The 26,816-nt window shown below is 44.0% G+C and overlaps 1 protein-coding gene across 1 annotated transcript; it reads left to right on the top strand.

Annotated features, from left to right (window-relative positions):
* Window positions 1-622: 622 nt before the first annotated feature.
* On the top strand, window positions 623-26,710 carry Cyt-c1 (Cytochrome c1). Its single transcript, XM_084590142.1, has 7 exons — window positions 623-776; window positions 1,201-1,245; window positions 2,186-2,337; window positions 3,439-3,565; window positions 6,705-6,875; window positions 12,399-12,647; window positions 26,454-26,710. The coding sequence occupies exons 1-7, from the start codon at window positions 705-707 to the stop codon at window positions 26,562-26,564; spliced, it is 927 nt and encodes a 308-aa protein (XP_084446268.1). The 5' UTR covers window positions 623-704; the 3' UTR covers window positions 26,565-26,710.
* Window positions 26,711-26,816: the final 106 nt, after the last annotated feature.

The following is a 26,816-nucleotide window of genomic DNA, read 5'->3' as shown; positions in this document are numbered from 1 at the left end:
TCATACATCCTGGTTCCACACCGCCCTCTTTTCAACACGACTATATTCCAAAACGTGAATTAGGTGCTTTTAGGAATGCTAACTCAAGCTGTGCGGCGAATGAAGCGTGCTGTGCGAGTCTGAATTCGTATGCCCCTCTCCAAGCTGTTTTCTTCGGAGCCCAGCTACTGTCATGTTGCTTCCCCACGAGGTGTTGCCGACAGCGAAAATGGCAAATACATTAGATGAGCGCTAACTGTACTGAGCCCCGTTAGCCAGCATATTTGTAAAATGTTGACACTAGCAGATCGAGACGAGGCACAAGCGAAAAAGAACGTACTGATCCGCCCCGCCGCGCAGCGCGCATACGCGGGCGCCCGGACGGCTGACACACCAGTTGCTGGTGGCGCCCTCTGCGCTGCGGCGCCTCCGTCATCGCAAAAGCGGCCCCCCGCTCCCATGCATTTCGCGCGCGGTCGTCACACTGCCCAATATTCTAGAGCACTATACCATGGTTGCGCGTGCTCCAAGCGTGCTCTAGAATTCTACAGCACCGAATGACACGGCGGGTGAAACTGCTGGACAAAGCCCTGAGAACAAAAGTTGACTAGCGCTCTCTCGTGGTGACCAACTATATGTCTACGTCCATGCAGTAGCTAACATTCTCTTGCTTTCACGTCTGATCTCGCCTGCTGCGTGAACGTCCTCTGCTGTCCCTCATCAGAATGGCTGCAGTCGTGGGGAGGTTTGGAAATGCAAGTTTTCTGCGACTACAGTCCGGATCATTGATCAGTAAGGTAAAATGTGTGGGGATTGCGTTTTTCACTGCAGACTTTACATAGCCATTAGTAGCAGCACGGATTGTTCTGCTTATACTTTCAATGCGCACCGCTCATACAATCGCACGCTGTTTAACCCTGATACCGGCTGCTCTTCCTGCCTACCGGTGCGACCAATATTTTTCTGGGAGAAAACATTAAAAACAGTACGCGTCTTAATCGCAAAGGTTGCATCCCAGTTCTCTAACTTCAGTAGTTAACTTTTTTGGGCTTTGTGTGCATTGTTGCGATCAAGCGGGCGCCGGGGTAGCTCGTGTAATACTTTCACCCTGTTAATGTGCCCCACTTAAGTGAAGGTGAGGTTCATACGCTAATACATGCGTGCTCACTCCCAAGAAGCTCTTAAAAGACATAATTTCATCGTTCTACGCTTACATTTCAGGCCCATGCATCGACCTACACGCCATTGAGCCGGGGCAAGAAAGTCGTAAGTGGAAGCTAGTTTGACCTTGTCTTTCCGATTTTTGTATGAATCGCATGTGCAACTTTGAATTTAACTGACGCCTTCTACTTGCGCTCCCACTCTTCATCGTCGTAAGGCGACCTCATATAAAACTGGTTATCGAAAGTTCTTGCAGCGGATGTCGATGTGCGCTCTAAGCGCGTTGGCGATTCAGTTCATTTGTTGATTAAAAAGGAATTATTCTTGCATTGTTATTCTTTTGGTCTATCACAAGAAATCTTACGTTATCTTCACAAACCAGATTTCTGTGGCGCACAGTCGTTTTCCTTTATTATGACCTTTGTAAATATGATTGGCTTCAGGAGAAAGTACCAAGTTTATGGGCCCTCAAAAACGTTCGTTCGCTGACAAATCATTAAAGAAAACATAACTCATGATTTCTTTAGGTATCGAGGCACAGAACAAAGAGAAGGCAGAAATGAATGCCATGATTCCAGCATTATGGGGATTGACTCATGACTTCTGAACTGTGGGTTGGACTTGCGTTGTGTGCAGTGTGTTTGTGTGTTCGTCCTATGTTATGAAAGGACTTGTTCTTTCTTTGAGCATTCCTCTAGGTTTTTTTAGCTGCAAGGTTGTGTTTTGTTGTGCTAACTTAAGCTGAACACAAATGTTTGCTATTCTTCCCAAGAGCCAAGCCTCTTGTTTTACACTTGCAGTGTTTTGAGTTTCCTTAGCTTCTATCTGAAAGGCTATAGGTTCACCTCCATTCCAAAATGTGGGCAAGCTGTTGAAGCAGTTCAGCTCCAACAGGTTGTCGGTTCCATGTCAGCATGCTATTACGGTTTTATCAGTTGCATTGTCTGCCTTTCATTATGTGTCTTGTGTTACTGTATGTTTAGCTGCTTGGCTAACAGGCCTGTCACTAGTTTTGTTGACCATGAATTTTTGCGGATGATTCCAGTTTTTCAGCACCGTAGGTGTGGTTGGAGCTGGCGTAGCAGGTGTCATTTATGCCCTCAATGAATCGGTGAAAGCGTCTGATCTTGAACTACATCCGCCCAAGCTGCCATGGCCGCACAAAGAAACATTGATCAGTTCTCTGGACCACGCCAGGTTGGTGGCTTCTTGCAGGAACTTTAGCTGTACACTGTTGTCTCTTGCTCCCACGTACCTATCTGCTGTGCATGGGGCTGACTGGCCACATTGAAAGCTGCTAGCAGTGCGTTCCTCACCCTGATGAAGTCGTTTGGCCCTATGAGCTTTTAAAGTACACAGAGCACTGCATAGGTAGCTACTTCATTTCAGTCCTCTTCTCCTCCCAACCTTTCAGCTTATATTTAGTGTAAGGATACAATGGTCCAACGTGTGTTGTTGCCGATTGCTTCGCGCTACTTTTATTTTTGAAATATAAATGCAGTCATATGATTGTCTTCCACAGCACATGTTGATGTGAAGTTTCAGATATTTGTGAACACAGTGTGACCTTATCCATCCTTTGACAGTAGTTTGACAGTGGGTTTTTCAAAAGTTACTGTTCTGACCTGTCCTGGTTTCTATACTTCAATCATTAAACTCTTCATAGCCTAATTTCTTGATTAGTTGCAAACTTTTCTATGCCAAGGTTGCAATAATATTATAAAGCAGTTGCAGTAAAAATAATTTTATCAATATAAAATGGCCCCGCAGTGGTGGCTGAGTGGTTAGGGCGCTCGACCACAAAATCCAAGGACACGAAATCGAATCATGGCCACGGCATCTTTAATCATGAGATCATGGCCATAGCACGATGGGTCTTTAAACCCTATTAACCATACCAGTCTAAAAATGTCTGTACTTATAATGTGCTACATGGACTTGCAAGGAAAGTCACTTCATATGAAATTGTCTACTTTATAAAATTTCCTTGCAACCTTTTATATAGGTTTTTGTTGTAAGACAATGTGATTCACTCATAAGTGGCTATCTTCTGTGAAACGAAAAATAAAATTTAGCTATGTTATTATTATTATTTTTTTTCATCATGCAAGAACTTCGATTCTTTTTGAAAGCCACCATTCACGTTAACATAATTATGTACTAAACTTGTTCTGCAGCATTTGCCTTGCAGTCTCTGGGTGTTGAGTATGCACAGCTATACATTCAAGCCTTAAGATTCCTTGTAGGTGCAATAAATAGTTTCAGAATTGCAGAAGTCTTCTTTCTTTCTCTCTACAGCATTCGCAGGGGCTACGAGGTGTACAAGCAAGTCTGTGCAGCGTGCCATAGCTTGCGTTACATTGCATACCGCAACTTAATTGGGGTATCACATACCGAAGCTGAAGCCAAGGCCGAAGCTGAATCGGTGGGTGCTCTTTATCCTGCTATCTGTTTCTGATCTGTGTGTTCACTGTGTAATGGACATAAAAACGGCAGTATGAAATTAGCGGCAAATTTTTTATCACACACAAAAGCTGCAGTCTTTAAATCGGATTTAATGAGTTAGCTATACGAGCTTTAAAGGGCCACTGTCCAGGGAAAGCTCTTTTAATCAAAGGAGCCCAGTATTTCGATCAAGTACCGGAGATAGCCTGTGCAAAATGCTACAGTGACACGCGTGCCGCAAAGCATTGAAAATACAATTCAAAGCTCTCTCATGCTCTCCTTCGGGAAGCCAGCTTCCCCGTTTCCTGCGCTGGCCCGTGGAGCCAGAGTTATGACGTACTTGCCGCGAACGAAGTCCATTGGTCCGTCTCGCTGACTGATGGGAGAAGGATGGGTGTCTACCGCTCGCTGCGCACTTTTCCCTCGCCACGGCCAGACTGAATCCAGCGGCGCGCGCTCCCTCGGCCGTTTTTTTTTTTTCTTCTTTTTTTGTTTGTTTTGTTTTGTTTTTTCGCGCACGCGGAGTGCCACGTCCCACCTCCCGCCAGACGCGGAGGAGAAAGGGGAATTTGTCTTGCGGAGGCTAGACGACCTCGGGCAGGAGAGTCAAAAAACCTTTGCGAGGGAACGGAAGGAAAGAAGCATGACAGAATCGGGTGATTGCGGTGGCTGTAACTGCGTTATTAGTTACTCATTTCAAAAACATTTTGCGGCCTTGCGTTCTAGGGACGAAGTCTCACAGTTACCGGGGAAGAAAATATTTTCGACTGGAGGGTGGACAGTGGGCCTTTAATGTCGCATAAGCAACTATAGCTGTCGTGCACCAAAATTAATTGCTCCTAACTTCTCATTGTGCCTTCCCCTCAAACTAAAGACTCATGTGTGCATTTTTTTGTAATTTAAAATTGCAGTTATGTTATGGTTAATTATTCTGGGAACCTGCAGAGTTTCCTCTAACCCATCATCATGGAGTTGACTCGTGTGACTTCTGTGCACATTAAAGAACCCGATGTGGTTGAAATGTATCCAGAGCCCTCCACTACTGCCATACCATATGCATGCTTACATTTGAAGTGTGGCCGTTAGAGTAAAACTGGAAGTGTGTGTAGGTGTTTTTCAGAACTCACCTTGATTTTCTAGTGCTCGGCATATGAAGTTTTGTCACTCTCTACTTTAGTTTCATAAAAGTCTGATAAGCAGAAATCGGGGGTTTAATGCTAAGAGTGCTGGCATCACCTGAAAAAAAGTGTTAGTGTCATAGTAGGCTTTGCCAAGTGTGAATTATCGTTATACAAAATCCTTCACTAGTTTGAGGCATCTGCTGTGGTGTATTAGCATTGCTGAGATAACGATGCACAGTAGACTTCTGGGTGGTTCTTATTAACCCTGCCGAAATTGTTCTACGCTTACTGAGGGGAGAAGTTCTAGGAAACATTTTTCTGCAGCTCCTTAAATTTTATGGCTTAGGACCTAGTGCTGTCTTTTGATGTATTCTTTATCGGAAAATATTGTTTGGTTTGAGTTCAGTAATTTCAGCGACTGTTGTGCAGAATAGATGTCTGTAGTGTTTGAGTCAAATGTTTTTATTTTATAGCTTCTGTGTGTTGTAAATTAACTGAGCTATTCAATTCATATTTTATTTGGTCGAGGAGTAATTATAACTGCCTGCTGCACAAATCACCCAGGTGCATTTAGAATGCAAATCTGCTGCTTGGCATAATGTAGGCAAGCTTATGTTGTCAGAGTAATAGACAATTCTTTTTTTTTTTTCCTTTGCAGAATGCAAAACTCGGATTTCCTTCCTTTCTTGTAGCTCCTCTGTGACATAGCACTGCCGCTAGCTCACAATTTTTGGTTGTGTGTTTTGTGCTTTGTATGATTCGTGATGCATTGCTATGTATAGACCACCATGAAGTATTTACCTGGGACCACTGGACTGAATTCCTTCCTTCACCTGTTTTCTTTTTAGTTTTAACAGCAGAGCGAAGGCTATGATGTCAAAGTTTCGTATAGATCACATGCGGGATGCAGAAATCGCTTCTTCACTCATTGTGCAATTGCGTCTCTTCAGGCAGGCTAACTTTGCAGTGAATCAAAACGATGAAGTCAAATCGCAGTTATTCATCCCTCACATGACCTACATGCAACTTTGACGTCATAGCCATCGCTCAGCTGTTGAAACCAAACTGAAACGAGTGAGAAGAAAAAGATTGTTAAGATTGTTATACATTATTGTGTGGTCATACATGAGTAGCGCTTGGTGATTCATGTACAGTAATGTCTTGCGTTTTATTAGCAAAAAAAAAACATGCAAAAAATTTGGTGTTATAGTGCTTTCTGCTGCAACCGCCACCAGCTCTTAGTCTTCATAATAGTAGTATGAGATAGGTCGCTATAAAGCAGTGGCCATGACCTTAACGAGCAAAATGATGCTCCCAAAGGCGCAAATGGAGGGAAAAAAGTGCGGGGAGGATTTTTGTTCTTAGTAACTGCAAAAGTTTATTATTGTGCATTTATTGTGTCGGTTCCTGTGGTGTATTTATGAAAAGTTCTGTCAGGACAACATTGCTTTTAAGGTGCCTTACCATCTCCTTCAAAGTTGTTGTAATTAACCACAAATGGGTGATCTGATGCTGTTTTAGCCAAGTCTTTGATGAATGCAAGGAAGTTTAGTTTAGTCTATGCACAGATGTTGCTTTTTACTTTTCCTTGCAGGAGACATATGGGAAACAGTAAAATGGGAGCAGCATGTCCTATGCACCTATTATGTCGCACGTGCATTTCTTCCAATATTTCGTTACAGTGCACATAGGTAAAGTTGAGTGTGCAATAAAATACAGTTTTCTAATATTTTAGATCTTTCACTATGAGACGCTGCATTTTTGTGCACTATATTATTGCCTATGGAAACCAAGTGAGTAAAAAGAAAAAGTAGAACTAGTGCTGGTTCCATTTAATTTTTGTTGTTGCATGTGATTGTGCTTTCTTTTCTGCTTTTTCCTTCAGTATTTATGCATCAACTGGTCTAGCTCATGACACTTGGGCAGTAAGTTTTTGCTTTGTGGTGGCGTCACTATCTCTGTGGCTAAAGTTTGGCTCGTAACTATTTTGATTTATAGGTGCAAATTACGGATGGTCCTGATGATCAAGGTAACATGTACCAGCGGCCTGGAAAGTTGTCAGACTACTTTCCATCTCCGTATCCGAATGATGAGGCTGCTCGTGCTGCCAACAACGGAGCCCTTCCACCAGACCTGAGTTTCATCACCAATGCTCGGCATGGTGGCGAGGTAAAAATGTGTGCACAGTTTGCATGTAACTTACATATTCAGTATTTTCATCTCATAATTTTGTTCTTCCAGTTTATGTCCTAACTTTGTCTTTTACCTTCTATGAATGTGACGTATGTTTCTTATTGCCAATTCATTGAATACCTAAAATGTTTTCTTTCTTCATTTGCAAAGGGGTGAAAAAAGCCTTCGCAGTTTGAAAGGAGATTTTATCAAAGGCTCATACTGAAAGGGGAAGGCTTGGTGTGACTGAGTCTTCTGAAAAGGAAGGCGACTCAAAGTATGTCATAAACTGTCAACAATCCCAAATTTCGAAATATATTGCCATGAAATATATGGGCTGAATTGCTGTGTGTTGCAGTAGTGCACCGTCCTTGGAACAGTGTGAAGCTGGCTGCACAGGAGGAAAAAAAGTTAAAGAAAATTAAAGGTGATTTATGACGTCATGGAGAGCAGTCGATTAGGCCAACCGTAGCTCTTGAAATTATCTACTCGATTCTTGAAACAGGGAGAAATCACTGGAACGTTGTGGGGCTTGGAAGCACCACCCATTTCTTCCACTTTCGTGAATTTTTGCATCTGCTTTCTTGTGTGCTCGCAGTCACGCCATCACACCTTCCTGCCTTATTCTGCTTTTTAGCTTTGATGCCTTGTGACCCCTGACTTATCCCAACAAAAGATAGGGACCTACTGAGTTACTGTATAGTGTGGAATATCGGCCGAGGTTTTTTTTTTTTTTTTTTTTTTTTTTTTTTTTTTTTTTTTTTTTAACTAAAAGGCCACCCCTCGACTTATATACCGGCCCTTAACATAACCTGTATAGTCGTCTGGCAACATGTGCGAGCGCGAACCTTTTGGCATCCGCATCGTTATCGCCTCCATGTTGACCGACTCGATGCATTGGCGCCGCAGTTATTTTACTTTTTTAATCGCAGTTGTACCGACGCTACTTCCCTTTTTGTGTTTCACGATAGCAAGCAAAAGTGAGTACTGGTACCCGACGTCAGTTCACCGCAGCGTTTAAAAAAAATAAGTTATAGAATGTAGTGAACTGCACGGAAACATGTCTGCCCAGCGACAGTTTGGCGTCTCGGAGAAATGCGTCCGATATTGTCAAGCGCAGAAAGTCAAGCTGTTGGCCTGCAACGCGCAGAAGACGTCCTTCCGCGGGCGCCGCGCGGTGCATCCTGATCTGGAAGACAGGGTGGCAGATTTCGTCCGTGAACATCGGGCGAGATCCTTGCCAGTAACAGCGGAACTCATCCGCATCAAAGCTGTCGAGCTCGTCCGCAAATCCGTGCTGTCCAGAGAGCAGTTTAAGGGCTCCATTTACTGGGTACGTCGCTTCATGCGACGCAAAGGATTCGCACTTCGTCGGCGCACATCAATTTGCCAAAGGCATATGAAGACAAGCTGGTGGAATTCCAGCGCTATATTATCCGTCTCCAGCAGTAGCATGGCTACATAACGCCAGTGTGGTTTGACATGCCGTCGTCCATTACACTGTGCGAACGCGGCGCTAATGAAGTGAAGCTTCTTTCAACGGGCAGCGAGCATTCGCGCTTCGCAGTGATGCCCGCATGCACTCCTTGGAATGATCTCGCTGTCATTCCGGGGGGCATGACATCAACGCTCCAACCGCTGCACGTCGTACTGAACAAGCCGTTTAAAGACCACGTCCGTGAACTGTACAATCAGTGGATGGCCGGCGACAACCCAAAAACGCCAACTGGTCATCTGCACAGGCCGCCTCTCGCCACTGTGGCCACATGGGTGTCGCAGGCATGGCGCTCGCTGCCCGACGATATGGTCGTGCGGGCATTCAAGAAATGCTGCATTAGCAACTCGCTGGACGGCACCGAGGATGACATGTTGTGGGACGCAGCCAGTGAGAAACAGTCATCTTTGGACGAGAGTTCGGACAGCTCTGAAGAATGAGCAGGCAAGGAGTCTGGTGGCACGTGAATAAAACTTCAAGTTTTGTGCTTTTTTATGTTGTTTTTTGCTTCGAGGTAAGGGGGTCGACCTATATTCCACATTATACGGTATGTCCTTTTTCATCACCAACTCTCACTGCCCCTGTTGATCCTTGATTTCTCAGCAGTGTCGTGTCTTGTGAGCCCCACCGCCTTGACCGGCAAGGGTGAGGTGTTAGCTTTGAAGACGCAGCACACCTTCCTGGATGAAATGTGGTGAAAAGAGAAGTGTGATATCACACTAAAGCATAAAATTGTGCAGTCCATACTTTCAGTGGTAATAAAGAACAATAGCTCAGCTGTAATCAAGAACGATAGGATCCAGTGCGGCACATACAGCGACATAGAAGCTGCACTTTACTAGTGGTTCATTGATTCATGATCAAACAACATCCCGGTCAACGAACCCATAATGCTGCTGGAAGGCCAAAGGCATATGCTCTCAGTCACAGCTTTGCTCTCAGTCACAGACTTCCAGCTTGGATATTGGTTGTTTCAGCAGTTGAAGTACTGCCAAGCTACAGCCCATGGACCAAGGGGTTACTTTCAACTTCAAGGTCCACTACTGATGCCTACTGGTCAAGCGCCTCCTGCTCGTATTGCCGACAATGTGGCCCATAGGAAAGTCCTTTAAAGAACCCCAGTTGGTCAAAATTTTAGGAGTCCTCCACTACGGTGTCTCTCATAGACAGAGTTACTTTGGGACGTTAGACCCTGCAAACCAAACCTTTAATGAATTCGACCTTTTTGCAAGCGGAGCCTGGAGATATGTGGAGTGCCTGACCATTGCCAACGGCATCAAGAAAGTTGGCTTCTTCCGAAGCAGCAACACGGATGCGGTGCCTGCCGAGGATGAAGCTACCGTGTCATTGCTATAACAGCTGATGATGTCCCCATGACAGCCTGCTTGGAGCAACTCTGGAGGTCTGGGCCAGATAGACATTGTTTTTGTACCTTGTTGTCACGAAGAATTCTTGACTGACAAAGTTGTCAGGAGTGTCATGGAAGAGATCACTGCAGCAGTTGACGCTCTATGGATGTTTTCGGGAATTTGGAGTAGAACAGTTAGCACTTGGACGACATGGAGGCCACGATCCTGAAGACTGTACTTGTAAAACGTGTTCAGGAAATGCTGGACCATTTCATCTAGCGGCAGTAAATCAATTTGCCCCTTTTTGTCTCTTTTTTTTTCAATCCAGATACAACAAAACAGTGCATACAGCGAAGCAATTTTCAATTCCAGCTGACTTCGCTATATTCGGGCTAGACTATTTTTTTGTGTCGCTGTCTATGAGAACACCTGGTCTCAGAGTTGAAGGAACTGTTTGGCTGAAAGGTCATCTTTCTAATGTTAATCAACTGGAGGAGGTTTGTCTTGCATACATGAAATTGATTATTAAGCTGATGTAAATGTCATTTGCTTTGGAGTTTAATTGAGGTTGCAACATTGGTACAGACATGGACATAAAGTACATGGAGCACATTATTTTTTGAAACTGCGATCATTCATTTGCCTTCGGACGTAAAGACACATTATTTAGTTTGGTTTGTAGGATTTAACATCCCAAAGCTACTCAGGCTATGAAGCACCCTTCATAGCCTGAGTAGCTTTGGGATGTTAAATCCTACAAACCAAGCCAAATAATGTGTCTTTATGTCCTGTAGTGAAGGGCTCCAGAAATTTCGACCACTTGGGGTTCTTTAACATGCACTGGCATCACAAAATACACAGGTGCCTTGCTTTTCCCTCCCATCTAAAAGCGACTGCTGCATTGTCCAAGAGAATGCGCGCTAGCATCTGCCTATACGTACAACAGCTTCCAGTTTTAGTTAGGCAGTGTGTGGAAAATAGAAGGCAATACCATGCTCCGTTTACTTTTGTCCACACCTGTACATTTGTGAAAGGATGCTTATAATTGAAAGTGTTGACTGTGAAAGCCCTGCTCTAACTGGAAGCTGAATGAAACGACAGCAGACTGCGGATCAAGCTTCTAATTTTAAAGTTGCCTGCACCCAATGTGTTATGCAGACATCTTTTTGTTAATTTTGCTTGTTGTTTCCTATAGCACTTGGGATGATCAGTGTTGTTCATGTTTTGGAATCTAGTAGATTTCAATACACAGTACAAACAACTGGTTAGTTGCTTGAAATGATTTGCTCGGAACAGCATGTCCAAGTATGCAGCGTATTTAAGCATGTGCATGTCGCTGATGTCTCAGTGACTGCAGTTGTGCAGTAGTCACCGTGAGCACTGAGCAGCGGTGTAGGCCTGTAATTAAATCCCGTCAGCTCTAATAGATGTGTGAATGTGTTTCTTTTGCTTTAGCATATGGAATAAAGTTCTTTGTTTATTGTACTTGATCGAAATGTTTTTAGCAACCACCCTGAGGTTTGTGTCGCTGAGATTGTACTGTATTGCTGTTGTTGATTGTTGTGACAAATTACTTTTTTTTTTTTTTAGAGTATTGAAAGCTGCTGCTGTTGTGCTGGCATCATGTTTTGTGTCAAAAAGTACTTAGTGTCAAAAAGGAACTTGACTGTAGTTTCCTCATCTAGTACATAGGCAGTCACAGACTGATTCTTTTTGTACTCTGCAAGTTCAGAAAAATGGTATAAATAACCAAATCATTCAAAAAATGTGAAAAACTGGTATCGAAAATCACAAACTTTGCTTCATTTCTTGCGTTATGTTTAGCAAGCAATATTAGATTGTATTCAAGTCAGAGCCAAGCTTTTGTCATGTCCACAGCATCTCACATCACCGATACAAGACTGCGATCGACCGTGAGTCAGCATGTGCCATGATTCATGATCAACACCGCACTGTTCTGCATGGCCGCGCAAAGGGAGAACAGTGTTTCCTGGGCCGCGATGGTTACGAAGGCTGGAAAAGGGAACCCAGAGACTTTATCTGGCTGCACCACCAACCTCACATCATCCTGTCTACCCTACTCCATGTGTATAGTTGTCTAAGCCGCAGCACACCACCACAACAGACTTTGCCACTGTCCCATTTTATTGCAATCATGTGCTATGTAGGTGTGGAAGAATAGTCCACCCTGATGGCAATGAAGGGTGTGCCATTAAATTGAGCAGCAAAGAAAGTACAAAAGCTAACTTGTCTAAGCCAGTCTGGCCAATTGCCTCCATTTAAATCCAAGATAGCATCTTCCACACAACAACGAAGGGCCGTTCTTAACTGATGGTGGTGCCTGCTCGTACCTATTTTAGGTCGAAAAATGAACTTTAGGTCAAAAACATTACCTTCACAGCATTGCTGGCATTTGTTTTAGTCCAAACCTTTCGGACTGCACAGGGTCCAAAATATTGGTCATATATATGTGTCCATTTTTACGAGGTGCCTGACTGTTCCTCAGAAAAGTTGGCAATATCGCCAATGTCCGATTTATTTGAGTTGAAAAAATCAGGCAGCTACTGTCTACACTTTGTAATGTTTGACTCGCCAACCAGCTGGCTTTGGTATTCCTTTTATTAGTTGCTGAGATTATGCATGCAAAGTGCTAAAGTACATCTTTTCTGCTTCCAGGACTACCTGTTTCATCTGCTAACTGGCTACTGTGACCCGCCAGCCGGTATACAAGTTCAAGAGGGCCAGTACTACAACCCATACTTTCCAGGAGGAGCAATAGGCATGGCACAAGCTCTGTACAATGAGGCCATAGAGTACTCTGATGGCACACCAGCCACTGCATCACAGATGGCCAAGGACGTGTCCACTTTTCTCAAATACTGCACTGAACCTGAGCATGACGACCGAAAGCGCATGTTTGTCAAGGTAACCGTCTCTTTTAGTTCAGTACAGTGTGCAGATGCACTCAGTCATGTATGAGCACAGAGTTTCTGTGATGCACTGAAGAAGTAGACCTCTCCCTTGTGTAAACAACACGATGTCAAAGGGGCTTTGGGCAGAATCACCCACGAGGTTGAATGTGTTGTCAAGCACCGCCTTTCCTCTGATTAGAGCCACCACAGGAGCTGCACATTTCGCCTACTGGACCAGAATGTGCTGATGATGTGGGCCATGAGAGGGCTTTTGGGGATAGTTTGTTAGGAATATGTAATAGTAGTTTTGCTTCATTGCTTTTAGAGTGAAAAATGCTCTTTTGCAGTTGTATCCATTTGGCCGTCTGGAGGACAATACATTATATGTTGCCTGCTGCCTTGTTATGCAGGGGCCAAGGGGCACGTCAACTGTCAGTCTAACCAGTTTCGAAATGGAACAAAATTGGTTTTCACTCCTTCTACTTCAATGGCAGTTTTTTTTTTTTTTTCTTGCATGTGCAGTGCAGTATTATGTGTGCAGTTTTGAATAGCAAAGGTTCTGCAAGTTGCTTATGCATGTTTGGAACAATGCACGTGTTATCTTCATATGTTCACTGAGAAGTCTAATGAACAGTGTAATGGCAAACAAAATTCACTGCTGTGCTACTTGGCTGATGGTGTAATCAATGATTAGAACTCTAGCTTCTCCTCACAGCAGAAAAGGAATGCGGAAAAGCTCAGTGAAGATGTTACGGATAGTAATATTTCTTATTTTCATTGCCTTCGCCAGCATTCTTCGGTGCCTTTCCTGGTGCCACCAAGCAACGTTTCTAGAGCTTTGCTTTCCATAGCATTGCTTCTACTTCTTAGACCAAACGTGTCTTTGCAGTAAATGTACTGTCAGTGACATCATCATGTGCCCCCACCCATCACTGTGCGGTGCGTGGATGCCTGATAGCAGTCACAGTTTTAATCGCTAATTGTACCATTTTTTTAAATGCTAGCGCCAAGATATTTCGCATACTTAAGCTGCTAGCTATAATCATCCGACCCTTTGAAATTCATTGAAATCTAAAACCAGTGCAGTTTCCTTTTAAGGGAGCATCACAGGGTTTTGTGACGGTGGTGGAGCAATGTTGTAACTAAATAGTGGCACGAAAAGGCATGGCGCCTGGCCAGTCCTTTACTACAATGAGTAAGCCAGATGTGGCTGCTGAATGTGCATTAGCGAAGAGCTGCGCTCAAAATCTCATCGCCTCAAAGATTTTTTTTCTTTACTGGAGGCTGTAGCCCAATGATAAACTCGTTACTTCGAAGTCATTGTGAAAGACTGAAAAATATTTCGTACAAAATAGGCACGCACAAAAAAGAAAGGACTCTGGCAGAAAGTTTTCTTGCGGGAACTTGCTACCTTTTACTGGACGGTCTTCACTATAAATGTAATGCTAGTGAAAGCTGACACCACAGCATGTAGCCTTTGCTGACAAAAAAAGATCCAAATGATCAGCAGTGGCTTCTCCCAAAACACTGCTGCTGCAGTCCCAATGTGGAGTCAGGCCTTAGCGTGATGCACTGCCAGTATGCAGGCAGGCAGCTGGTTGCTGCAGGAAGCACATTGCTAGTGTGAGTGCACTGTATTCATGTCTCATTCCAGATAAGCTTATCTGCTGCCCTGTTTTATATGTCCAGTGATCAATATCTCAACTATTCAGGTCCCCTTTGAGTTTGATGTGTGTGGGATCTACTACTACATACATAACGACATTTTCGGTTATGTAGCTAGTAAAGAAGCTTAATAAGCAAATTAAAAAAAGTTCACAGTCATAGAAAAAACTCTCATCAGAAAGGGTAAAAATAGGGGGGTGGATGAATTCTCTTTTTATGGTGAATGAAGTCACAATTACAGTCGGACCTGGATATATCGAACTCGAAGGGGATCGCGAAATAGTTCGATATATCGATAATTCGATATACAGAAATCGGCTTGAGACGCCACTTGCGATCGTGAAAAATGATACAGTATTTGTCGCGTAGTCAACGCACTCGCAAATGAACCCACTCAAAAAAAAAAAAAAAGAAAAAAAAAAACAACAACATTCGGTGGTGCGTTCCTTCGTTTCAACTGTCGCATCCACAGCTCATTTATTGGCAGCGCGCCAAGATGCTGCGCAGCAATGTCACGACGTGTTTATCTTTTAACTATACTTTTCATAGTTCATAGATCCTGTGGTGGCAGGGAGCGAACTTGGCAGAGTGCCCGCGTGATGACTTGATTGCACAAGCCTGGTTCGATTTATCGTGCCGCGCTTGGGGTGGGGCGGGCGTAGTCCACTGCCACAAAATCATTGGCAAGCGTGATAGCTGCAAACGCCGTTTGGAACGAACAATGCTAAAAGCCGGTGGCATGATAGCAGCCGACCGCATGCTTTCGTTGATTCATAGATGCAAGAATGAACGACTCGCAAAAAAATTACGCTGCGCCGTAACTTGCAAAAGAAAAAAAAATTGTCGCTTCTTAACCTTCGCAGCCGCCATAGCATACGTTCCGCACGACGACAATAAACGACTCTCGCGAACAAAAAGAAAAAGATCAGCCGCTTTTTAGCGTCCGTCGTAGCTTACGCGCGTTCAGCACAATGGCACGAGACGCTCATCGCACGCCAGCCGCTGCGCGCAGAGCATTCACAACTCGCACTGGAGAAGCGTCTGCCACGGGCTGAGCCGACTTGTCCGCGCATGCGTAGTGCATGCTGCTGTGAACGAAGACCGGGAAAGAGAGCGGAAAGAGAGAGATAAAACTCAGCAGAAGAGTGGGCACACCCTTGCGCTTCGCTCTATCGCGTTTTCCCCTCTCCCGAACACCACGGCTGCATTGATTCCCTCTGGTTCCTTCACCCACATGACTTGCAAATGTCACGTGCTAGCGCGGCAGCGATCACCGCAGATGCGCTCGCCTTTGGGGGAAGGGTGCGGCGCTGCCCTAGACCATCCGTCGCCGAGCTGTGGCCCTCTCATTCCTTCCGCGCGTGACTTGAAAACATCACGCGGCAAACGGCCGAGGTGATGCGATCATCTTTGGGGGAGGCTCATCATCTAATGCGTGGTGCGGAGTTCAATATATCGAACGACCGGTGAAATAGAGTTCGATATACGACGCAGCTTTCCCATACTTTTCCATGGAATTTTCAGGGGGATATTTCGTGAGTTCAGTATAGTCAAAATTCGAAATATCCGGGTTCGACTGTATGAAATCTTGTGTATTTGTGTGTACTCATTCTAAATATGTAATTTCATTAAAGTAAAATGATTCATTGAAGAATATGTAATATATTATGCATTTTGCAATATCCTTTAAAAGAAATTTAGCTCCAGGGAAAATGCAGTAAGGTTAAAACTGTCATTCTGCCTAACTTGAGTTAAAGCTGCTGCTTCAGAAAAGGGCAGGAAAGTTTGTTCTTCTGTTTATGAAGTGGCAGCTTTAGTACCCTATAACTCAAGTTCTGCAACATGCAGGATGACAATTTCTCTTATTGCTTTCCTTGATGTCAAGATGTACCAGTGGCATGCATTTTAAAATGCTCTCTGAATTGAACTTCTTGAAAGCTCATCATAAAAACTTGCCTACCATGTTACGCAAGAGCTAAACGAATAGTTTTACATAATATTAAACGAGAAATTTAGAATCTGAGCACAAAACTACACATTGAGATTTCATAATTTGGACTATGTTATAAAAAAAAATTCTAAAGACCCATATCCTTGCTGAAAGGGCCACTAACCAAGCTCTGGACACTTTAAACAAGTTAGCCCATTGCTTCAATCAGACATTGGAGATAGTTGCTGCAAAACATTACAGCAATGAAATGAAAGCTTGAAATAAAATTTAAAGCCCTTTTGAACCCTCTCTCTGAGAGCCAAACCTCAATTTGTTCTGCGTTGGCATCTGATCCTCAGCGACGATGGACCCCACGGAAATGACATCAATTGGTGCCTCTCTCTGACCGACAGGTGGGGAAGGCATAGTCCATGCATTGTGCGTGCACTTCTCTGTCACCCATTTATTAGGTGAAGGAAGAGTATCTGGGGTATTGCATCTTTTTGCTTTACTATGCAAAGGCATGTCCCTCTAAAGGTTTATTTTTTACCATTTTCTCCAAATGGACGCTCACAATGAAGTCCATTTCGTTGCAGACTCGCTGATCTCAATGACAAACAGCGCGTCAAAGCAACCCAACCTAGAGCTTGCTGTGCAATGTGCTGGGTTTCGGACACAAACCTATATGTAAGCTAAAGCAAAAATGAAGAAAAATGCCTCACAGGGTGGGGCCATGGCTCTATGCCTCATGTCAGCATCGGAAGAGGGCAAATTTTGGTTACGCTGGCTAATCGACAAAGAGTGAAAAACTTCCAAGAGGGGACAACACAGTTGAACCTGGATATACAGTCGACGACCAATTTTTCGGACTCTCAGCGGACTGCGAAAATGTCCGAAAAAACAAATGTGTACCAAAAAAGCTTAATTTATAGCCTATTATTATTGACTGAGGCCGGAAAAAGTCATGAATGCTTTTCTGCACCACGCTCTGCTTCCGCGCTAACAGGTCCGCCTGAATTTCAGCGAGAGTCGTAGTGTCGTCGTAAGCCGATGAAAGGGTTGCTACCGCTTGCATCAGCTCAGCTTGCGTCAGCTGCGCTGCTGCAGGTGAGTCGTCATCGTCGTAGTCGCTCTCAGACTCCGCAAGCACTTGGCAAATAATTTCTGCATCTGTGAGCCCAGCGCACAGTTCCAACTCGTGGTCCACGTCTGTGAACTCTGAAAACGACAGTCGATGGAATTTCGACACCTGCAATGCGAAGGTCGTCAATGAGCTGCTCACTGCCTGACAGCTGCTCGATGACTCTCTCCTTTTCCAAGGCAGCTGACTCATCACTCAGCACGAATCCCACGTGGCAGAAGCAAAGCAGTTGCGCAGCATTGTGGGTGCCACCGACTTCCACGCATCGGCGAGCATGCTAAGTTCTCCAAGCAAATCGACAAAGTAGGTTTTCCCACTGTCAAGGCACACCACCACCACCAACCACTGGATCACAACACAGACTCCATTGAGTGCCTTCTCACTGCTGCGTAGTACGAAAAAAAAAAAAAAAAAAAAATCTTTTGCTTTCCGTTGTAAGATCGCTCTGCTTATGGGCACATTCCTGGCTCGCGTGTCCAAAAACATATGAACACTGCCTTGGCCACATCATCGCATGTTGACAGTTTCAATCATTTCTTAGCCCTTGTTCTAGACTCCACTGCACTCCTGATTTTCTATTCCGCACTCAAAATTGTTGACAAGGTGCTCGCTGGGATGTTGAAATGAGCAGCGACGTCCTTCTTTTTGCTCGCAGAGACCGCATTTAGAATGCCAAGTTTGTCCTGAAAAGATACAACTTTTTGTTTTCTGACAGTTGAACTCATCATGACAAACTGGCTCCGCAGATACAAGCGGAGCCGCATGAATACAGACAAAAAGGCTGGCCTAGCACTTCCGAAACATGTCGAACGAACCAACATTGCAAATCCACTGACGCACGAGATGTAGAACAACACACAAGGTGGCAAATGCACAACGTGTGCAAAAATTGCATGTGCTACGTACAAACAAATCAACTGCAACCACTAATGCCACCTGGTGTTGCACTACACTACCAATGCCTGAAGAGGTTGCTATTTTAGCCACGGAGCGGTGCTAAAAGGTAATACTATCATCATCATAATCTCCAACTTTGCTTGATTGCTGTGATCACTGGCGCTCATGTAGCTGCTGGCTTCGAGTTCTGATATTCACTAAATTAGCTCATTTCTTCAGCCAAAGTTTCAGTAAAAGTTTAAAAAATAATTAAAGAGCACTGCTAAACCTGCACTAGAGTTATGCGAAAGCACCGATGCTGCTGTTGCTTTTAGTTGCTTAATTCACTTCTTGTTTACCCATTTTAGTCTTTGGTACTTTTAAATTGCATGCCAATCCTTTCCTATGCCCTTTTTCAACTCTACTTCCGGTTTTGTGACATCACATCCTTGACGTCACCCTAATTGACTGATTTAATTAACTATTTAGTATTTGTTACATCTTGACGTCACCCTAATTGACTGATTTAATTAACTATTTTAGTATTTGATACATTCAAATGTGGCGCCAAGCCATTGGCTAATGAAACCATTTTCGCCTTTACTTTTACATTTTTGCTTCTAATCAATTACCTAATTAGCTTGCTGGCATTACTATTTATCGGCAACAACATTACGTCACCCTCTATCAATTGATTGACACCACTCATTTACCACTTCAATTACGACTGCTGCGGATGTGGTCTGTGGATGCGGCCTGCGGAAAGAAATCTGTGGACATAGCGAAGTATTGCTTTCGCATTAATAATGACTGATCAGCTTCGCGGGTTTGTTACATCAAGGTTCACCACCGAAATGCCTTCGTTGCATCGAGGTCGAAAATACATTGGCTTCAATAGGTGTGGAATTGGAAAATGTAATAACCTCGTTAAATCCAGGAATTTCTTAAATAGAGGTTCATTACATCCAGGTTCAGCAGTAATTAATGTCCCCTCAAGTGAAATACAATTCTGACCGAAAACTTGGACACTTCATTTTTGAGACATGCTTGATTATTCTTTTTCCCGTTACTGTGACAGAACTAATGTATAGGAGCACCCGAAATTTTTTGAGACATGCTTGATTATTCTTTTTCCCGTTACTGTGACAGAACTAATGTATAGGAGCACCCGAAATTTCAGATACATTGCGACTGATTGCTCGATTTTTTTTTAACTTGTTCGCATTCGCCGCGGCACCGCTGTCAATAGTGAAGCCTCCATATACAGTGGAATCTCGTTGATACGATTCTCACGGGCATTGAAAATAAGAACACAGTCGACGACTGATTTTTCGGACACCCAAATTTTCGGACATGCTTGATTATTCGGACTTTTTCCTGGCCCCAGGACATACCTTATAAAGTGTATTACACTGCTCAAAATTTCGGACACTCTAAAAACGGCTATTCGATTTTTCGGACATTCCAAGCGTCAGCCGGGCCAACTGCCCCACATTTTGAGCGGTGTCGCCGCCATCTTGTTTGTTTACTTTTTCCTTTGATAGCCTCGAAACCGGTGCCGGCTTTGCGTGCCGTTCCTCAGCTAAACTGACGCTGGATCGAGGCTATATTATTTTTCTAGCAGTTACTGTTTTAGGTGCAACATCGCTTCCGTCGCTCTTCGCCGCCGGAGTGCTTTTTTTTTATTTTCTTCTTTTAGCGTGATCACTTCGACCAAGGTTGACTGAAATACAGACCTGCACAGATAGCACTGCTCCAGCGCGCGCCTTCTAGTTCATAGCTTTCGCCACTAGGGAACGAACACTACGGGTAGCCTAGCGCTACTGTACACCTGTTAATAAGAAGGGTCTATTAGTTCTGTCATTTTTCTTCGTCGTTATAGTTTAATTATCTGTCCACGCTGTAATGCACAAACACCTGTTCTGCGCATGTGCAGCGAGTAACTGCAGTGCCGTCGCACAAAACGGAATCGCGGTATGTCTTCTGGCGAGAGAAAAACGTAAAAATAAACACTCTCCGCTAAAATACAAAAAGGCAAAATTTTCTAAGTATAACTCGGGCAAAGATCTTTTTTTTTTTTTTAATTTGGATACAGTTTGTTTATATTAATTTATGATTTGATGATGATGAAAATGACAGACGAACAGGTCAACCGAGCGCCCTCAACAGCGAGAAAGGTAACGAAAGTTGGCGCACGAGGTCCCTTGGGACCCCGTTTTCTGTGCAGGTCTGTATTTCAGTCGGTCTTGGCTTCGACTGCCTGTTCCTCTGTGTTTGCTGTGCTTTGTCACGTGCGTTGCCGAGCGTACCCAGTAGGCCTAGCCGTGGTCATGCTGATGCGAGAACTACGTTCTGTCTCTACTGTGGCTCGCATTTAATCGAATCTGCTTCAGTTCTTCAAGAAGCTGTGTTTTTTTTTTTTTTTTTCGTGGATTGTGGCAGCAAGAAGGCATTCAACGGAGTCGGTGTTGTGATCCAGTGGTTGGTGGTTGTGGTGTGCTTCGACAGTGGGAAAACCTACTTTGTCGATTTGCTTGGAGCACTTAGTATGCTCGCCGATGCGTGGAAGTCTGTAGCACCCACAACGCTGCGCAATTGCTTCCGCCACGCGGGATTTGTGCTGAATGACGAGTCTGCTGCCTTGGACGAGGAGAGTGTTGTCGAGCAGCTTTCAGGCAGTGAGCAACTCATTCACGACCTTCGCACTGCTGGTGTAAAAATTACATCGGCCGTCTCGTTTTCAGAGTTCACAGACGTGGACCACGAGTTGGAACTGTGCAAAATTATTAAAATTAGAAATTATTTGCCAAGAACTTGTGGAGTCTGAGAGCGACGTCGACCATGACTCACCTGCAGCAGCGCAGCCGACGCAAGCCGAGTTGATGCAAGCGAAATTCAGGAGGACCTGTTAGCACGGCAGCGGAGCGTGGTGCACTTTTTCCGGCCTCAAAGTGAATAATAGGCAATAAATTGAGTTTTTTTGATGCACATTTGTTTTTTCGGACATTTTCGTGGTCCGTTAAGAATCCGAAAAATCAGTCGTCGACTGTATATTATTTGAAAATCATGTTATCCAAACAGACTTCAAAAGGCTGCAAATACATACATACTTGGCACGAAACTTGCTTTTATTAAAGCGCTTTTTGTTTTTCAATGTCTTACAACAAGCTTTTCTTGAAACTCGTAGAAACAAGTAGCAGTTTCGTCACTCAGTCCCGCACACGCGATAAAGCCATGAAGTACGTCCAAAGCTTAAAGTGCACCGTTAGTAGAAAACGGCTGACGATCACCGCTACAGTCTCCCGCATCTTGGTCATCTCCATCGCTCTCCTTTTGAGTGGCAACATTGGCTATGATATCTTGAACATTGCATAATTTGCATGTCACCGGTTGGTCGTCCGCAATACAAATTATGCAGAAACACGTCTACGTAGAGATCACCCCAATCCGGGATGTCAATCTCTGTGCCGTCGTCTTCGTTCTCCATGGCATTGCCAGGCACACAAAAGAAGCTACACTTCTTGAAACAGTTGGCAATTGTTTCTCGTTTGACGCGATCCCATGACATAGCCAGAAAATGAATGGCATCAAGAAGGTCCACCTTCAAGCTTGCGCCTTTCTGGTCGATGTTTGACAAGAAATGTTTCACTAAAAAGCTCCTAAAGTGAAAGTTGACTTTTTTTATTGTGTCTGCATTAAGGGGTTGCAAGTGACTGGTGCAGTTGGGCGGTAAGAAAATAACTTTCGCGTTCTGCAGCCACGAATTATCAACAGGGTGCGCAGCACTATTGCCAAGAAAGAGAAGAATTTTATGGTTCCCTGCATGCATCTGGCATCTAGAAGGGTAAAGAACTCTGTGAAAAAAAGCTCCGGTCATCCATGCCTTCCTATTCGCCTTGTAAATGACAGGAATGCACGGGTTACGGGAGAAGCAGCGCCGCTTCCAAAACTAACCAATGACTGTAGGCTTAAAGGGGTCATGACACTTATTTTGGAATATAAACAGTTTATTTGAATCTTATTCCCGATGTGCCAAGCAACTAAACCTGAAAGTTTCAGCTCCATCGGAGCTACAGATATTTTTAAAACTAGTATTTTCATTTCTTCATGGACAGCTTGCTGATCTGGCCACCGGCGATGACAAACTGACACCGCGTCGTCTGCTGCATGTTCTGTGCACGAGCAGCATCAACCGCGTACAAGAACACTGACACCACACCGGAGGAAGGCTGTAAGCAAAACCTACCATCGTATAGCTCAACATGTCTCAAAACGCATTTATTTTTTAAATTCCCTATTCCGGGGCCTAAAATTAATACGAGAGAAATTTTACCATGATTTTCTGACACAAGCACATGGGATCTGCCGTATCGCTGGCGCGGACGGCTTGCGGAAGGTTCGAAGGGCACGGCCGGCACGGCACGGCAATGTTTAAGGCGGTAGGGGCAGTGCTGCCACAGAACGATGGTGGCGATCACACTGAAGGTGGATGTGTGAGCAAAAACTAAATTGCGCTTCACTACAGTCTGTGTTCTGTTTTCAGAAACATGCGATTACACTCATTGGGAATCATACTGGTCTTTGAGCAAGCGCGAACACAGTAGTGTATCTGCAGCTTATCGGCGCTGGCTCAGCAGCAGACGTCGCCGAGTCAGTCTGTGACGTCACCAATCGTCTCAACATGGTGGTCGCTGTCGGTGGGAGGAGCTTCGTTATCTCAACTTCGGTCACTTCATTTGAAACAAAGAATGCGTGCAGGGCTCTCAAATTTCGGAAATAAAATAAGGTCTATTATTTGCCAGACTATAAAACTGCAATATATTGGATGACCATGGCATGACCCTTAAGGTTTTCAATCCCGTCTACTTTGCAGCACAACAATAGTCTCTCTTTCTTTGCTTTTTTTTTGGTCTCCTTGACACCTTTCATGCTGAGACTTTTCTCGGGCCGAAGGTTGATGAACAATCCAGCTTCATCTGCTTTGAAGACTTCCTTTGGTTGGTACTGCGAAGTGACTGTCGGCAGAGCTAAAAGCCACTTGAAGACCTCACCTTCGTTGGCAGACTTCGCTTTGCCGGAAATGGTGTTGTACAACAGGCCATGCCGTGTTTTTGAAACGGTGAAGCCACCCGCCCGATGACTTCAAATCATGGATGGCCAAAGAAAGCACAACCTCATCCGCTTTCTCCCGAGCAACAGTGCTGTCAACGTTCACGCCCGCTGCCCTTACTTCCTTGGACCATGCTAGGAGGATCTCTTCCATTTTGCCATGCTTGCATGCCTCTTGTTTGTTTCACACCGGCGCCAAGGACTTGGATGTTCTTCCGAATTTCCTCTTGCTTACCGACGATCGTGTTTAGCGTGGAGGCGAGCACGCAAAGTTCACGTGCCAGGTCCACTCGCTTGTTCCGTGGATTTTCGTCGACTTTTGAAACGCTGTCGAGTTTTTCTTCCAGCGACAACACCTTCAACTTCCTAGACATGGTCAAACGCACGGGTGGAATGCATCACTAAAGCAGAAGAACCGCTAGTATGAACAAACTTAAGCTGAACGCACGAAACAACCAATAAAAATGACGACGATGACAGCCTGCCTACACCGCTTACCTCGTCAACGCATGGGCCAATCGCTGCTTCTTAGTCACGTGATTCTAACGTGGTTACTCTGTCTTGGCAGAAAAAACAGCAATCTGTCATCATCATCATCATGATTGTCACGCAGCCTCCGAACGTTTCTCCTAGAGGTCGGCACACTGCCGCAGGAACTCTGGCAGATGCTAAATCTGAGATCTCGCTGCCTCTTCGTGCAAAAATCGAAACTAAAAGAGATTTTTCTAATGTTTTCGCGACCGTATTATCTAGATGGCCGAGGAAGTACAATCGTATTAGCCGTACGAAAATGCATTGCTTCTATAAGGCGTCGGCTGGGAAAGAAAAACAGACACTTATTATGCCAAAAACTTATTAACTTATTAAGCAGGATCGCATTAATTCTGTTCCTAAATTCTGTTCCATATCAGCGTCCTTTTTTGTTGCGATATGTCGGGAACCGAAAAGGACTGCCTCCTCTTGACTGGGAAGTCAAAATATCCCCGTTGTTTCAGCCACTGCCATCACATTTCTGTGTGGCTGAAACAACAGGGACATTTTGACTTCCCAGTCAAGAGGAGGCAGTCCTTCTCAGTTCGACATATCGCAACAAAAAATGGCACTGATATGGAACAGAATTTAGTTAAGGGAATCTAAACTGCCGCACTTACGAGCTGGTATGAGTAAACTGCATTGCATGAGCGTATCTGGGTTAATTGTCTCTCTCATAAATGGTGAATAAGTTACTTTGAGGACCTGCAAAAGTTGCCCTTAGGAACAGAGCATCTCTTGTAACCATGTCTCTGGTATGTTATGTTGTTAACATGGCAAACAGGAAAACCAACCAAACCATTTTCAAGTGTCTCTTGTATGCTATGTTGTTAACATGGCAAACAGGAAAACCAACCAAGTCATTTTGAAGTGTCTTCTATAATCGAGTGTCTCTTGTAACGAGATTATTTTCTGCTGCTGCATTAACATGAACACAGTCGCAGAAAGGAAAAGATTTTAAGAACAAAATACTATTAAAGTTCTTGGTGTTCATAAGGTATGCGGTGCCAATTATTTGCCTTAGTTGTTTGTGCAAGCATGCATTTTGGTGTTCACGATAGCGCTTAAAGCTTTTCCACTCTTACATTTCCAGTTGCAAACTGTTCCCTTTGGTTCAGTACAGTTTACCTTACTTCGAAGTCATTCAAACAAAACTGTACAAAACTGTGCGCTTCAAACCGCGAAATCACTTTTTACACATCCCAAGTATAATGAATCTTATATATACTTGTGCACGTTTCAATAAAAATAGATTTGAGAGAGAATAGTCGCCGCAAGTAGCCGAGGTAACATGCTGCCTACATTCCCATGTAAATTATGACAACAGTTCTTGCCATGGCCCATGTCACATTGCTGAATTGTGACCCCCTTGACACTTTGTGGCTTGGAAGAGTTTCTTTGAAATGCTGCTTGAATAATGGAATGCCAAGCACAAAGGGCATGCTAACGTAGAATGCTGCAGTGGAGTCGCCATATGCTACTGGCCAAATCATGGCATATAAAGTTATGGTGTAATGATTTAAGTTTTGTGACAGAATATTAACTAATTCATCTTGTTGCCAGTTGTTTGGTTAATGCACAGAGCAAATTAGGAAGGTATTTGTGAGGGGTCCCATTGCGTAGGAGTCGTTTTATAGTAGATGCATAGAACTGGGTGGCAGGTAAGTGCGAAGTTTGTTCTGTACAGTGAATTCACGTCACAGTGACTGTCTACTCATTTTTTTCTACCATGGCTTTACTGCAATAATTTTTTTCTACCATGGCTTTACTGCAATCAAGAGCGCCTGTGTCATTGTGTTTTATGCTACTGCGCTCCGTCCATCAACAACAATAAAAAGTTTTTGTCGAAATGAACATGTTACCTAACTGTGAAGCTGCCACTAGTGCCTAACAATGCGATACAAATTTTTCAGTGTTGCTATGTTTCCTTCTCTTGGTAATTTGTGTCTGCAAATCACAACGTTTTGCCCATCACCTAGTCTGTATAATGAGCCTGACTGTGAGTTGAGACACTAAGGTTGTTTCTGTAAAAACAGTTTAGTATATTATTGTCTTCGCCAGTTGGAATAACTTGGGGTGACATGACCATCTGCCGATGGAGTGGCCTGCTGCCTATTTTATTGCATGCAGTTCCCAATGGTGGTCTTATCTAGACTTGCATTGTATGCCCAGAGAAGGTCCCCATATCACAGCTAATTCACCTAAAGTGCAACTTGTTGCACAGACATTGTGCATACAATCAGTTATACAGAAGTCTGAAGAATCAAGTGGAAACATGATGCCTTCATGCAAGGACTGCACCTCATCAGAACCTTAATAAAAGAAATTGCAGCCCTCCCTGACAGGAATGTACCACACAGTAGTTGCCAAGAGAAAAAAAAAAGTTTTACAGCAGCGGTGTGGACACAATGTGGAGGTGCTGTGGGCCAAGCCCATCTGTAATTTTGAAATGCAGTTCTTGAAAAAGATGCCAATTGCGTCTTTACCAGAATATGCCAGTATTTTTATACCTATCTCGAACAGTAGACGTACAGAATGCTGACATGGGCTACACTCTTCTTTTCCAGGCCATCATGATGCTCACAGTGCTTACTGCAGTGGCTTGGTACTACAAGCGTTTCAAGTGGACTGTCATAAAGACGAGGAAGGTAGTCTATAAGCCTAAAAGCTACGAGTAGGTGCTGCACAGGATAATCATTGCCTTGTTTTTCCTTTGCAATTTGTGATGTAGATAAAAGGAAAGCGAATGCAAGAGACTGACCCTTGGGCAGTAGCGTGTGCTTTTCTTTCAGTCAAAGGAATAAACTGCAGGCCTGTCTAAACACCACGGTCTTGTGCATATTGTTTGCGTCCTCGCTGAAACCCAGGAATGAAGTGTTTAATATCCTCAGGGAGGTGTAATTTAAACCCAAATAAAACCTTGCTGTTAA

The sequence above is a fragment of the Amblyomma maculatum genome, chromosome 1 (assembly GCF_055883805.1).
Source record: "Amblyomma maculatum isolate TAMU_Amacu chromosome 1, ASM5588380v1, whole genome shotgun sequence".
Taxonomy (NCBI): Eukaryota; Metazoa; Arthropoda; class Arachnida; order Ixodida; family Ixodidae; genus Amblyomma; species Amblyomma maculatum.
The sequence above is the reverse complement of the archived record's forward strand: the minus strand, read 5'-3'. Positions and strand labels throughout refer to the sequence as shown.

Coding starts and splice junctions, on each gene's coding strand:
- Cyt-c1 (XM_084590142.1), top strand. CDS start 705: ATGGCTGCAGTCGTGGGGAGGTTTGGAAATGCAAGTTTTCTGCGACTA. Junction 2,338..3,438: donor AGTTCTCTGGACCACGCCAG/GTTGGTGGCTTC, acceptor TTCTCTCTACAG/CATTCGCAGGGGCTACGAGG. Junction 6,876..12,398: donor ATGCTCGGCATGGTGGCGAG/GTAAAAATGTGT, acceptor TTCTGCTTCCAG/GACTACCTGTTTCATCTGCT.